This window comes from Chelon labrosus (assembly GCF_963514085.1).
Source record: "Chelon labrosus genome assembly, chromosome: 17".
In the NCBI taxonomy this organism is placed as follows: Eukaryota; Metazoa; Chordata; class Actinopteri; order Mugiliformes; family Mugilidae; genus Chelon; species Chelon labrosus.
Genome location: NC_140350.1, coordinates 16,431,278 through 16,445,518, shown reverse-complemented (window position 1 = coordinate 16,445,518; position 14,241 = coordinate 16,431,278). Strand labels below are relative to the sequence as shown.

The 14,241-nt window shown below is 42.8% G+C and overlaps 2 protein-coding genes across 2 annotated transcripts; both read left to right on the top strand.

The window, feature by feature from the left end:
• Positions 1-5,418: 5,418 nt before the first annotated feature.
• Positions 5,419-7,781, top strand: arr3a (arrestin 3a, retinal (X-arrestin); the record flags this gene model as incomplete). Its single annotated transcript, XM_084564329.1, has 13 exons — positions 5,419-5,562; positions 5,646-5,706; positions 5,816-5,860; positions 5,940-6,130; positions 6,239-6,298; positions 6,380-6,498; positions 6,544-6,679; positions 6,769-6,853; positions 6,944-7,016; positions 7,112-7,249; positions 7,405-7,488; positions 7,568-7,591; positions 7,694-7,781. Coding segments are annotated over 13 exons (1,248 nt in total), but the record flags the coding sequence as incomplete, so codon positions are not given.
• A 2,502-nt stretch (positions 7,782-10,283) lies between these two features.
• On the top strand, positions 10,284-12,583 carry znrd2 (zinc ribbon domain containing 2). Its single transcript, XM_084565560.1, has 4 exons — positions 10,284-10,308; positions 10,700-10,851; positions 10,950-11,034; positions 11,127-12,583. The coding sequence occupies exons 1-4, from the start codon at positions 10,293-10,295 to the stop codon at positions 11,573-11,575; spliced, it is 702 nt and encodes a 233-aa protein (XP_084421686.1). The 5' UTR covers positions 10,284-10,292; the 3' UTR covers positions 11,576-12,583.
• Positions 12,584-14,241: the final 1,658 nt, after the last annotated feature.

The window sequence follows — 14,241 nt, the reverse complement described above, 5'->3', positions numbered from 1 at the left end:
TAAAGGGTCACTGAGGTTATACAGCTTTACCTGGCACTAGTTAAACATTCAGCAAACATTAATGATCATGAGTGGAGACACTTTTATGAGCCAAATACTAACAGCCCTACAAACCCAGGAGCCTCAAGTCGAATGACTTTTTAATTATTTAAGTTGAAGAATATTTCGAGTTTATATCTGTAGAACTGTAGAACTCGAGTTCAGTGTCGTAGTTTATCCACATGCATGCAGAAATAAAATGTGGTACATCAGAGCGTCTTTCGCTTCTTGAATGTGACCGGTTTGATCTCCTGAAAGATCTTCTGCGTGTCGAGGCATCCATTGCTGTAGTTGGGGATCTTTCGGGGGAAATCTCTGAGACAAAACATAGCACCCGTATGTGGACATCGTCTGTTTTCATTTGTTTTGTTGGATAGTAGTGGTGGAGTGAAATAAATAGCGTCGAGGACAAAGCGTTTGGAAAGTGGTGCACCATATGTTTCTATTCTATTCTGTAGAAAATCCAGACGAGTTCCTGGCTTTTACATTGAAATGAAAAGTTTGAGAATATGGGGAAAAATATTATGTCATCTTATACACCGATCAGCCGCAACATTATGACCACTTACAGGAGAAGTGAATAACCTTGACCATCTTGTGACAACTCAGTGTTCTGCTGGGAAACTTGCATGGATCGTGTGGATGTTACTTAGACATGTAGCACCCACCTAGACCAGACCAGGCACCCCTCCACCCCATAGCAATGACACTCCTTGATGGCAGCAGCCATCCCCAGCAGGATGCAGCCTGACACAGACACACACAAAAAAAACAGTTTAGGAACAACTAAAAAAAACATGAAGAACAGCGGAGGGTGTTGACCTGGCCTCCAAATTCACTAGATCTCAAACTGATCAAGTATCTGTGGGATGATCCACAGAGGCCCCTCCCCTCAACCCATAGTGTTGCCAGACACCACAGGACACCCTCAGAAGGCCCATGTCCATTCTCTGATGAGTCACAACTGTTTTGGAAGCACAAGGGAGACCTACACAATATTAGGAATATTAGGTCATAATGTTATGCCTCATTGGCGTCTTATCACTGCGTTAAAAACACATTTCTTCTGTTCAACGCATGTTGTGCAACTGACTGAACATGTAAATAACACCATGCATTAAAGGGTTAATACAAGAAACAGACGGATTCGTCTCCACATAACGCTGGCTGGCTTATTTTTACTCACTAAGTCACATAATTTTGTTCCCGTGCCTCGTTTCCTTCTGTCCTCGCCCGTGAATAAACTGATTAAGCGGCTTTTAACCTTTGGCTGATACTCCTCAGCAGACACTCGTTATTAGGGCGTTCAAGCCTCCGTCAGTGTGTTCGCCTCAGCTGGTCCTAAATAAAGCCCCTCGGTACGCCGGAACCCGTGCCAACATGGGCTTTAGCGACGAGGTGCTAAAACCAGATTTGTGCAAACAGCTTATAATCACTTGTTAATTTTTGTTGTTGTTGTTGTTGTTGTTTTCACAGCCCAGAGACTCGTTCAGAGAAGAACAGATGGATATGGTTCAACTGAGCATGTAAATAGAAGGAGTTTTTTGTATTTGGTAAAGTCACTTGAACATTATTTAAAAGCGTGCACCTACTTTAAATTAAGTCATTACACTGTGTTCAAACACGCCTGCACCTACTTAACATAGCAGATCTGTGCAGGTGCTTCTCAGTGTGTGTTTAAAGACATAAATAACTCTGTTAAATCTATTAAATACAATTATGTTCAAACCTGACGGGCTTTGGTTTGGACGAGTGACCACAATGTGTTTGTCTGTTTTATTAAGAGATTACGGTTTTAATGGATTATGTTCAGTAAGCAGGCGGAGAGTCTAGTGTATCTTTGAGTTTCAGGTGTTTGGACAAAGTGTCTCTTCTCTTTTTCTTTTATTATCTGTTTTCTCTTTGTCATATTTTCCTCTTCAGCTTCAGTCAAACCAAAATGACGGAGCTGTTAGATTTTATAATGATGTACAGTAAATGCTCACACAGGTTGCTGCTTGATATCTAAAACGTGTCCCCTTTTTGTTTGTATTCAAATGAGCAGGGCCGCCCTTCAGTCCAATTTGGGAGATCCTCCTCAGAGAGAATCACAGAGTCACGTTGTGTCTTGATAGACGATCAAAAAGGCTCCGAGCCAGAGATTCCTGGAACCACGTCCGACTAAACCGTGATTATTATTATTCGGGCGACGGGACCGGATCCAGTACAGATGGTTTTAACCGCAGCGCCACCAAAGGGGAGAACGTTTATGTAACCGGGTTCTCCCTCCTGCCACACCAGACAAATTAAAACGACCTGAGCCTCCGTAAAGCTGATAACGCTTTCACATAACACTTCCCCTCCGCAGCTTCGATATTTTGATTTGCGTTAACTAAGGCCTCAGTTAAGCCACGCTCAGTACAGCACAGTGACCCTTGACTTGCGGGGCGTCCCGGTGGCCAAGAGGTCTCTGCTGACCTTGGCTAAACTCCAGCTCAAGTCTTCAGTGGCGTCACCCCACCCCCACGACTTTTTATTTTATGTGATTTCTTGGGCATCTCTTAATAACATACTGCCGTGCTTTGTTCTGCTGAAGGATTTGTTTAAAGGTCGAAGGGAGTTGTGGTGATTCTGTCTAATTGTTGGCAGGTTACTGAGACACAGCTGAACAGGACAGCTTGAGCTGACGTTATACAGTCGACGTTCCCATCAGAAGCTGGGAGCCGTTAATCTGTTGAGCTCAGACGGGACTGGAATAATGAGAGCGTCCACACCACGGAGGCCTAAAATTATTTTTAGTTTTGTGAGTCAAAAAAATAAAAATAAGAAGCTGTAGTCTCTTTGAACGAATACATTTCTTCCTCTAATCTTAATTTATGGTTTTTAATCTTTGCATCTAGCATTCAATAGTCTTCAGATGCTTGTTCACACAACATTAATCCTTGTTTCAAACAGGTGTCGTTCACATATCAGGTGAATTATAGCAGCTCTAACTGCTATTATAAAATTCAACTTCCCCTCAGAGGAATGAACCTTCAAGGCCTTAAACTTTACACTCCTGATTTACTCTCCTAAACCAAAAGGGGACTCCATCACCACTCCGTCAGTTGGTTTGCGGAGGTGCCGGAGCAGATTATCAGCCTACTACTATCACAGCCATGTGGCAACTGTGTGTTTTTTTATTTCCGTCCCTGTGATTTAGCCGCCTGGTATTTTTAAACTCTTTGTAGTCCAAAAAAGCTATCCGCTGATTGCTTAACTGGATTATGGAGCAGGGAACGACAGCAATAATGGACCCGCTAAGCCTGAATGCTGCACAGAGGGAGGCTGCGAGCATAAAAGGGGAGATCAAGTGTTGGGGGGCCACACTCTCGACTCACTCTGACACACTCCACTCGCCAACGTCCCAGACAACGGAGGGGAGGTAAGACTTATTCATCTCCTTGGCAGATGGGTGAAGGGATGGAGGGATGAGACTAAGAGCGAGACACAGAAGTTTGATATTAGTTTAGTTGGCTCACACTAGACAGATTATATCTGGTTATAGTGGCCCCTGAACAAACCAGAAACTTGTTGAGTTGATTTGACACTGTAAGGTCAACTGGGATAAGAAATGCATGGGAGTGATGAACAAGGCAGCAAGAAGGTCAATGAAGACTCAGGTTAAAGCGGTTTTCATGTGAATGTGCTGGTGTTTTAAATTCCCTCCTGTTAGACGAAGCTCGTCACAAACTAAATCTGCCTCCTGTGGTTTTTAGTGAGTCTCCTGCAGCTGTCGATAAGCGTTAACTGTGCAAATCAGCTGCAAGAGTATTAAATGTTGCATGAGTCTAGGAAAGATATGAGTGATGTCTGTGGAGATTCTCAATCACCCAGGTTGTGAAAGTAAAAAACTAAAGCTTTAGTGAAGACGTTTCACCTCCTCTTCAGTCTTCAAGAAACCTCAAGCACGTCCGGTTTCCCTTGTTTCAGCTTTGATAGAGGTGACACATGCACCAATGGGGATATTTTGCGACAATCAGCCAATCCGGAGTGAGGCATGCAGCCGTGTCGTAGCTCTCCGTGGTGCTGAAATCTACATGTTGCCTGTGTCGTAGACGTTTGCTTCTTTTTTCCCCTTTGGTTCTTACCGAGTCAAACATGTCAAACAACCTCAGCTCATGATACTGGAACTTTTTTTTTTCAGCTCAAAACAAATAAACGGTGACGGGAAATTGATTGAAAACACTTCACCGAGCCGTATTCAGTCTAGTATTCCTTCAGTCAGTGAACAAACACTGCTAACTGTTTCAGTAAATCGTGAGTCATGCTGACTTTTATCCTTTCACTTCAAGTTAAAGGAGACAATACCTTTTATCATTAACATACAGGTAGATATTGTTTAGGACTGATAAAACCGACAGGCCTCATCTGGCTCCTCGGGAACAACAGATCACACAACTACTTGCAGCTCTCTTAAACTTTCTGCAATACTGATGCAACTTCTCTTTGGTCTAGGGATACTATCATGAGTTACTGATTTAAGTTTCATCCATTTAACTCTCCTCAAATAGTCCAGCAGCTGTGGCTCTGATGTTGTGTTTTAAACTCTGTGACACAAACATGCAATGTAAATCTTTGGCGTCCTCGTTTGGACGGAGGCCAGCGAGCAGACAGAGAGTGGCACGCTGGCTCAGGAGCCCTAACACCGATGGCATAATCTTATCGTGGAGGATTAACCTTCTGTACCCTCAAGACAAAACGTCCCTCCGGCTGCCAGGGAGCTGAGAGTTGGGGACTGATGTCTTAATCTTAACCTCTGATGATGTGACCTTCTGATAACGTTTCCTTTTATTTATTTTTTTTTTTGCTTCTCCCAACAGACTCCTAAACAACCTGCAGAGATGGCAAAGTAAGTGCTGTTTTCACTATCTTTAGATTTTATTATTCAATTACTTCCTGACCAAAAAAAGAAAAGCAGTTCATCAACGCCTCGCTCTCTTCTCTTGATGATCATTGATCTCTATCTTAGAGCAGGGACTGTAATCACTATTCAGACTCTTGCTTGTGTCGGTTAACTCCTAAAAAAGTGAAAGTAGCTTCAGAGTGTTGTTCCTCACTAAAGGTCGGCTTAGCCGCTCGATGCCTCGTCTCAGACGTGTTCTCAGACTGTAACGCGTGTAATGAGATTTTTTTTTCGGGTCACAGCGGTAATCAGCTATTTGGGAGCCCTGTCACTCCATTTGTATCTCCCCCACCTGAGACAGCCTCTCAATCCGGGCTGGATGAGGCAAAGCTGCTCCACACTTAGCTATTCCTAAATGGATAAAAGGCAATCAGGGATTACTGGACCTTCTGCTGCCCGCCAAGAAACACAGACTTCTTTACCCTCCGAATCTGATCATTGTTTTATTCTGTTAATCCTGGAGAGAAACGTCATCAGCAGCTGCGCTAAAAACTTCTCATATACCAAATGTAACCAAAAAGACACCTCCAGCTTCATCTTATGCTGATGTTTCCTTCTTTTTTCACAGGGTTTTCAAGAAGACCAGTGGAAATGGAGGGGTAAGGCTCCTCCTTATGTTTTAGAAAACATTTGTCTTCAGTGAGAATGAGTGAAAAACATTTTTCTTCCTTGTCTCTGACAGCTGACCCTCTACCTCGGCAAAAGGGACTACGTGGACCACGTGACCTCGGTGGACAAAGTCGGTACGTTCCTTCTTCTTCTTCTTCTTCTCCGATGTGTTTGTGTGTGTGTGTGTGTGTAGCTGCATGGTCAGGATGACAAACACTACATTGCCTTTAAACGCTGTTTCAGATGGCGTGGTGAAGCTGGACCCGGCGGACTTTGGGGACAGAAAAGGTGACGCTCCGTTTTTTTCCAAACACTTTTATGGTGCCGTTTGAATCCAAATGGTGATTCTGACTTCCTGCCTCGACAGTGTTCGTGCAGCTGGCCTGTGCCTTCCGCTACGGTAGTGACGACCTGGACGTGATGGGCCTGTGCTTCAGGAAGGACATCTGGGTCGCCCACGTTCAGATCTACCCGAACGGCGACAAGCCCGCTCTGAGCGCCATGCACGACACCCTCATGAAGAAGGCTGGGGACAACGCGCACCCCTTCACATTTGAAGTATGTGACCTCAGACGTTCAGAGTATGGACACAACATGGTCTGTTTATCTGTACCACAAGAAACACAACTATCTTCTGTTTATAAATGCTCTTCTTTGTCTCTCTAGATCCCCAACAACCTGCCATGCTCAGTCTCTCTGCAGCCTGGACCTGATGACCAGGGCAAGGTAGACTTTCTCCTCCATTAAAAGCAAACTGAATAAACTCAGTGAGCTTCATTTATTTATTAATTTATTTTTGCTTTGCAGGCTTGCGGCGTCGACTTCGAGGTCAAAACCTATCTCGCCAAGGAAAAGTGCAGCCCCGACGAAAAGATTGATAAGAAGCACGTCTACTTTTTATCCTGTCGTTTTTCAGCGCCCCCTCTGTAATGTTTTCCACTAACACCGCCTCCCCCTTTCTGCGTCCACAGGGACACCGCCCGCCTTATCATTCGTAAAATCCAGTTCGCCCCCTCCGAGGTGGGCGCCGGGCCCAAGGCTGACCTCTGCAAAAGCTTCATGATGTCCGACAAGCCCGTCCACCTAGAAGCTTCGATGGAGAAAGATGTACAGTGGCAGGGCTCTGTTTTTAAGCGTGTTTGTCCCCGTGCGGGTGGATTCATCTGGTTAATATGAGCGTGCTTTTTTTTTAACAGCTTTACTTTCACGGTGAAGACATCCCGATCAAAATCAACGTCAACAACGAGAGCAACAAGACAGTCAAGAAAATCAAAATCAGTGGTGGGTGTCTCTGGTGATAGGAGGGCTTTAATATTGAATCCATCCTTCGACTATAAAGAGAATAACACAATGATCTTCCTCCTCTCACAGTGGAACAGACCACAGACATCGTCCTCTACTCCGCAGACAAATACACCAAGATCGTTCTCACCCAAGAGTTTGGGTACGTTGATGGGAACCTGAGAGAGCGTCACATGTTTGTTTTCACGTGTTTTGGATTTGTTTTGTGATTTATTTCTGCTTCCTCCTCCTCTACAGGGAGACAGTGGACTCCGGCAGCACCTTTGATAAAACCCTGAGCATCACGCCACGGCTGAGCGACAACAAGGAGAAGAGAGGCCTGGCTCTGGACGGACGGCTGAAGGACGAGGACACCAACCTGGCCTCCACCACCGTGTGAGCGAACACAGACAGGACTAGGGCAGCAGAGTTTGGAAAGCTTAGTTTTACAGTTTTACGGTAGCTGGAGAGTCCGCGGTGTCTTCGTTGAAGTGCACTCTACTAAATTAAACCTTGTAATCCTTCAAATCCCTGTAATTCCTCTTCCACAGGTTGCGGCAGGGCGTTGAGAAAGAAGTGCTGGGCATCCTGGTTTCCTACAAGATTAAAGTCAACCTGATGGTGGCCGGCGGAGGGTGAGAGACTATTTTTGACACGAGAAAACTTTAAAGAGTTTTAAGAACGTATATTAATGCCCCTCTTGACTTCCTGTAGCCTGCTGGGCGGCCTCACCTCCAGGTGAGTGGCATCCTTCATTTATTACACCTCAGTCCAAGTGGCCAGTTAACGTCGATGCCAGTGACTGTACGTCAGTTCTGATTGGTTGTTTTTCGTCCGCAGTGACGTCACGGTGGAGCTGCCACTGCGGCTCATGCACCCCAAACCTGAAGGTATCATTTCTAATTTCTCACCTTTCTGTAACAGATAGCCCCACGTTATTCATATCAGTGCTCCTCCATCCACATTATTGCACCTTACTTATCCTTCCTGTGTTTATAGTGTTTATTTACTTCTGTCTCTAATTCTTGTACATTTTGCATATGCAAATTTTGCACATTTATTGGTTATTTTGATATTTTTTATTTACCTATCTTACACCTGTTTTTCTTTTTACTAGTGTTTTGTTTTTACAAGACTGTTTTTTATGTGCACCTGAGCTACTGCGACCAAGCGATTTCCCTTGTAGATCAATAAAGTCTAATAACGAAACGTGTTAAAGTTACCTGAGACAGTTTTACTCATCCTGTTATTTTGTTCCTCTTTTATTAACCCCCCCACTTCCAAACGGAGCAGAGTAAGGACAACACATCAATGTAAGTACCTTTATTCTTGGTGCTATCGCCTTCAAATCATGTTATTGAGATGTATAACTTAAGTTAAGTACAGTTTAGACTGAGATAAGTGTAAATTCATAAGAGATAATAAGAGAGGTAATATTTTCTCAAATTAATTTCTTATTTCTTATCGTTCCTTTCTTCTTTCTGTTCTACTAGTATCAAGATTTTAGATGTTTTAAGCTGATTTCATCCACTTCCTCTCAGAGGCAACTATTGTGTTTTATTTTACTCCAGCATGTGGATTTAAATAATGTAGAGTCTGTTAATAACACATGATAACATGAACAAATAGCTTCTGAGATATCGTTATCACGTTACAGTTTTTAATCCACAAAAGGAGTTTCATGATAAACTATGTACAAGGTAATAACAATAAACTCAATCTTCACCAGACGCACCGTTAAAGAGATGAACCGGATGCATCAATAATTAAAATAAAAAACTTAATAAATATTAAAATGTGTTTACTTCTTTCCACAGAGGATGTTACCCTGGAGGTGGAGGAGACGCGCACTGAAAGAGAAAAAGACAACTCAGGGACGTGACACATAACGGAGAAGAAGAAGGAGAAGGTGACGAAGGAGAAGGTGACGAAGGAGAAGGTGACGAAGGAGAAGAAGAAGAAGAGCACCACGGGACAGAAACCAAGTGATAATAACCGAGGAGCTGAACAGAATGACCTTTTCAACACAGCAGCGATATACAGATGTAACATCAGACTCCTTGTTCTCATTTAGTTCATGTCACTTTATCTGTAGAAGGAGTGTTTAGATCATATTCAACATTTAGACACCTGAGACTCCTGCAAGCATCACACACACACTAATAAATATTCATCTATTTATAGAACATGAAATAGGAATTCAGAGGGAAACCCATGAAAGCCACTGTGATACAACCATTGTTCATTTGAATCTTTCTGTCTGTGAAATGTACCAGAAATTATTTTGGTTGTACGAATATTCCAAAATAATTAAAAACACTTTTAAAAATAAAAATGTCTGGGTTTTTTTTTTTTTTGGTGATGTGTTTTCTTGTCTCTTGTTCATTTTAGTTTGGCTGCCAACAGGTTGTCTACTGGTAGTTGTTTATTTATCTGAATCTGTCTGTAATGAATGCTGGACCGTGCAAATGCACAAATGTTATTTCTTTATTTGACTGTGATTTATTAATTCCTATTATTCTGATCGTATTATGCAGGAATGAATCACTTATACGTATATTACATATAGCAGATGAGAAAGTTTCAAAGAACGGATGAAAGAAAAGAAAGTTTGAAAGAAATAGGAAAAGACAGAAAGAACAAAATCAAAAGAAAGAAAGAAAGAAAGAAAACTTGAAAGTTTTCAAGTTTCAAAGAAAGAAAGAAAAAATAAAGAAAGAAAGAATAAAAGAAAACTTGATTGTTTTCAAGTTTAAAAGAAAGAAAGAAAGAAAAATGAAAGAAAGAAAGAGAAAACTTGAATGTTTTCAAGTTTCAAAGAAAGAAAGAAAGAAAGAAAAAAGAAAAAAGAGAGAAAACTTGAATGTTTTCAAGTTTTCTCTCTTTCTTTCTTTCTTTGAAACTTGAAAAGAAAACTTGAATGTTTTCAAGTTTCAAAGAAAGAAAGAAAAAAGAAAGAAAGAAAGAGAGAAAACTTGAATGTTTTCAAGTTTCAAAGAAAGAAAGAAAGAAAAATGAAAGAAAGAAAGAGAAAACTTGAATGTTTTCAAGTTTCAAAGAAAGAAAGAAAGAAAGAAAAAAGAAAAAAGAAAAAAGAGAGAAAACTTGAATGTTTTCAAGTTTCAAAGAAAGAAAGAAAGAGAGAAAACTTGAATGTTTTCAAGTTTCAAAGAAAGAAAGAAAAAAGAAAGAAAGAAAGAGAGAAAACTTGAATGTTTTCAAGTTTCAAAGAAAGAAAGAAAAAGGAAAGAACGGTCAGTGTTTTATAATAAAGCTGACTTTGACTTTGACTTTTGATGACGCCATTTTCCCTTTACCCCAGCAGAGAGCAGCATCTCAGCTGAAATATTTCCTTTCTGACAAACGAAGAAGAAGAGGACGTCGACGCTGGGCCGACATTGACGTCATCACGCACAACGTGTGGTAGCACCGAAGCAACATGGCATTGAATGGAGGTTTGTGAACTCGTAGGCTGGCTAACGTCGGCATTTACACTATTTTATCGTTGTTAACGAGCAATTACGGCTCCCGCTTAGGCAACGGTGCCCGCGTGTAATTTTATATTTAGTGACTTGTCCGCCACTACATGCATTTATGTTAGCTAAACATTAGCCCGGCGGATTTCAAGCTAGCTTGTCATCATCTCGTAGCAGAGCATCCTCGGCTATGATTTTAACTTTCCAAAACAACACAACCCTCACATTAATGTGTTAAGCAAGTGTTAAAAGCCATATGAAATGTTAAAAAGGCGTGAAAAGAGAAGCGGAATGCTATAGCTAAGTGCTAAGTCTCCAAAATAAAAGCAGCTCGGTTAAATTAAATCAGCTCCTTGTTACTGACCCGCAGATGATGAAGACTTTGAGTGGGAGCCTCCAACAGAAGCAGAGATGAAGGTGATCCAGGCTCGCAGGGAGAGACAGGACAAAATCAGCAAGCTGATGGGAGATTACCTGCTGAAAGGTTACAAGATGCTGGGAGACTGCTGTGAAGTGTGTGGGGTAAGTGAGGCGGTGGGCTGTTATGTTTGTGGAGGTGGTGTTGGTGTCAGGAGGTGTGTTCAAGGCTGTAAAATGTGTGTGTTTATTTGTGTTTCCAGACTATTCTTCTTCAGGACAAGCAGCATAAAAACTACTGTGTCTCATGTCAGGAGCTGGACTCTGATGTTGACAAGGACAACCCGGGTATGCACACATACTAACAGATAAATCAGCCGTCTTATCTCTCGTCTTTTATCCGCTCACTTCTTTTTTTTTTTTTTTTGTATTCCTCTCAGCTCTGAATGCTCAGGCTGCTTTGTCTCAGGTGAGAGAAAGGCAGCTGGCAGCCCAGTCTCCTCTACCACCCCAGGCCCCTGAACTCAACGGAGCTCCCTGCAACGCTCAGGCGAGTGTGTCTGTCCCCCAGCCCAGACCTGAGCACTGCGAGGGGGCCGCCGCGGGGGGGAGAGCCCTTCTGCCTCCTGCACCTGCAGCAGTCCCTCCGCCGTCGACTCCTGCCTCTGCCCCGGCCCTGGCCCTGGCGCCCCCTCGCCCGCCGGTCTCCCCGCAGAGCTCCGCCCTGCGACCGGTGTTGGAAGAAGCGGAGGAAGTCGTCCTCACCAAACTCCGCTGGGCCACCACCCAGCTGCAGAGTTCTGCCTCCCTGGAGGCGAGCATCCAGCTCTGCGGCCTCATCACCAGCTGTGCCAACTCACTGCGCAGCCTCAAGGAGCTCAGCCAGTAGCGACAATAGAGCGGCTGTAACCGTGGAGCGATGGGAACGCTGTTTCTACTTGCCTCTGTCTTGGAATACTGACTCTGGTTCAGCGTCTCTCTTCGACTTTGAATCCTTGCTTAGAGCTGAATTCACAATTGGTCAGAAAATGCACTTGAAATAGGATTTGAAATGTCAAAGCAGTTTATTCCTGGGTTTATGTAGTCAATACAGCTGGCAGACATATCTTGCTACATGTCCATTTGAATGTTTTCGCCATTTTCTTAGTTATAACTACGGCAACGAAGCATTTAATTTGAATCCGTCTGGTCCTTAAAAAAATTAGGCTTAGAAAATAAATATATGTACCACAGAAAACTAGCATGTGTTAATAGTAAGGGGTCATAGTTAGTCCACATCGGTTACTTTAAACACATCTAGAAAAGTAACTTTAATTTCTGTTTCTCTGCAGACACCAGAAATTATGCTGGTTAGCAAGTCACCAAATTTGTACAAAAGCTCCAGAGCTTATAGAGAACATACGACTGGACTGGAAGATATCGGTTCAGATTTCTAGCATGGTAAACTCACCAGTGCGCTCATCTTTCTGTTTGCTGCTCCGTCTGCCTCTCGTATTTTTCACCCCCTGCTGATGCAAAGATGGTTGTTGTGTGCCGACACAGGTGTGAGGTTTTTATTGTATATAGATTCAATGATTGACATGAAAACATTTCGATTAAACGAAACCGTGCACTGTACCTCAGTAGATGGCACTTCAGTGTGGAAACGCCAGCTTCAGTGTTAATCAAGGTAGTTAAGGGTTTTTCTAATGACGCTCGTCCTCTTCAGGATCTCTGCGGCTTGTTTACTCCCAGGAGAGGGCGCCATATGTTCAGACGCAACGCCATAAAGTTTGTTAATTGGAAAATGATGCTGTATTGAAGTCAAGTACAATTTTAAACGTCAAATAAAAACGTCAGTTGCATTTAAAATGTGTGAAAGTGAATTGAAGTCGTTGCGTCAACAGAAGTTGCCGCTGTGTTGCACTATTACAAGACCGTGTGATGCAACGGTCTGTCTCAGGCCCGAGCAGCATCCTGAGCTCCCGCAGTGAGTCGTGGTGGGAAGTGGAGAAGGTTAATGCACGTACCCAGGCCGACGTGATGCTGCTCTGCTGTGGAACAAGAAGGTGAGGTTATCTGTCACAAATACCCTGCATATATAAATGTATTTAAGAGTGTTGTAAAGTTTAGTGTTGATAGGCCAACTTTTATACGATCAACATTTGTGCCTTTTTTTGGACATTAGTTTTCAGTGCAGGAAACTTTCCTCCTTTTGAAAACTTTTTATGACTTTTAACCTGTCATGCAGGCTGTCTTATAGTTTGGTCATCTTGCATTTTACACAAGAAGGCCATAAAACCCAAGAATATCCAAGATCAGACATTTATACCTATCAGACATAACATTATGACCACCTTCCTAGTATTGTGTAGGTCTCCCTTGTGCCTCCAAAACAGTTGTGACTCATCAGAGAATGGACATGGGCCTTCTGAGGGTGTCCTGTAGTGTCTGGCAACAGAATGTTGTTAATGGGGGGCAATTGAGGGGAGAGGCCTCTGTGGATCATCCCACAGATACTTGATCAGTTTGGGATCTAGTGAATTTGGAGGACAGGTCAACACCTTGTGCTGTTCTTCATGTTTTTTGAGTTGTTCCTAAAGCGTTTTTATGTGTGTACCTGTGTCAGGCTGCATCCTGCTGGGGCTGCCATCAAGGAGTGTCATTGCTATGGGGTGGGGGTGCCTGGTCTGGTTTAGGTGGGTGCTACATGTCAAAGTAACATCCACACGAATGCCAGGTCCAAAAGTTTCCCAACAGAACATTGTATTTACACAAGATGGTCGATGTTATTCACTTCTCCTGTCAGTGGTTTTAATGTTGTGGCAGATCCGTGTAAGATTTTTGTTTCTTATGTTTTAATATTCAGTGCTGATAATAAGGTAGAGGATCATCTCTGCTCTCATCCTGCAGCAGCTCTGGGCGTGGATCAAAGATTCCTTTCATATTTCCAGAAGTAAACACTGTAAAGGCCTCTTCATCACATTTACTCTGAGCTATCTTGTTCTACCCCGAGGTCCTGTTTGTTATAAATCTGTTTTATAACAGACGGGATTTTGTTGCTTTCTTATTTCTAGACTTTGCAAAATCCGCCTGATATAAATCTGATCAACTTTATCAACAGTAACTTTAACATTCCTCTGATGTGGTCGGTCATGACGGAGGAGAAGTTTATAACATGAGCTCTTATTTGTTTTACATGCTGACTTCCTGTTATAGCTTTGTGCTTTTATCTGGTTGTAATGAATCCAAATCAGTGCGTCTGTGATATGATAGTAACAGGATGTTGATTAGTAGCATTAGTTCTGCTGCTGTGCCGTCTATCTGTAGATGATATCTGTGTCTACGTGCTCCAACACGTCTGGATTTGAACATACGCCCGTGAGGCATCTTTCTAAGAAACACCGTGACATCGACTGGAAATGAAGACTTGAGGTAAACGAGGTTTGAAACGTCTGATGTCTGTTTTTATGGTTCTGTGTGTATTTGACACCTTATACAGGTTATTCTGACCCAGACAAGAGGAGAACTGTTGTGCTGCACCATGAGCGAGTTTATCCATCACACATTTGTATT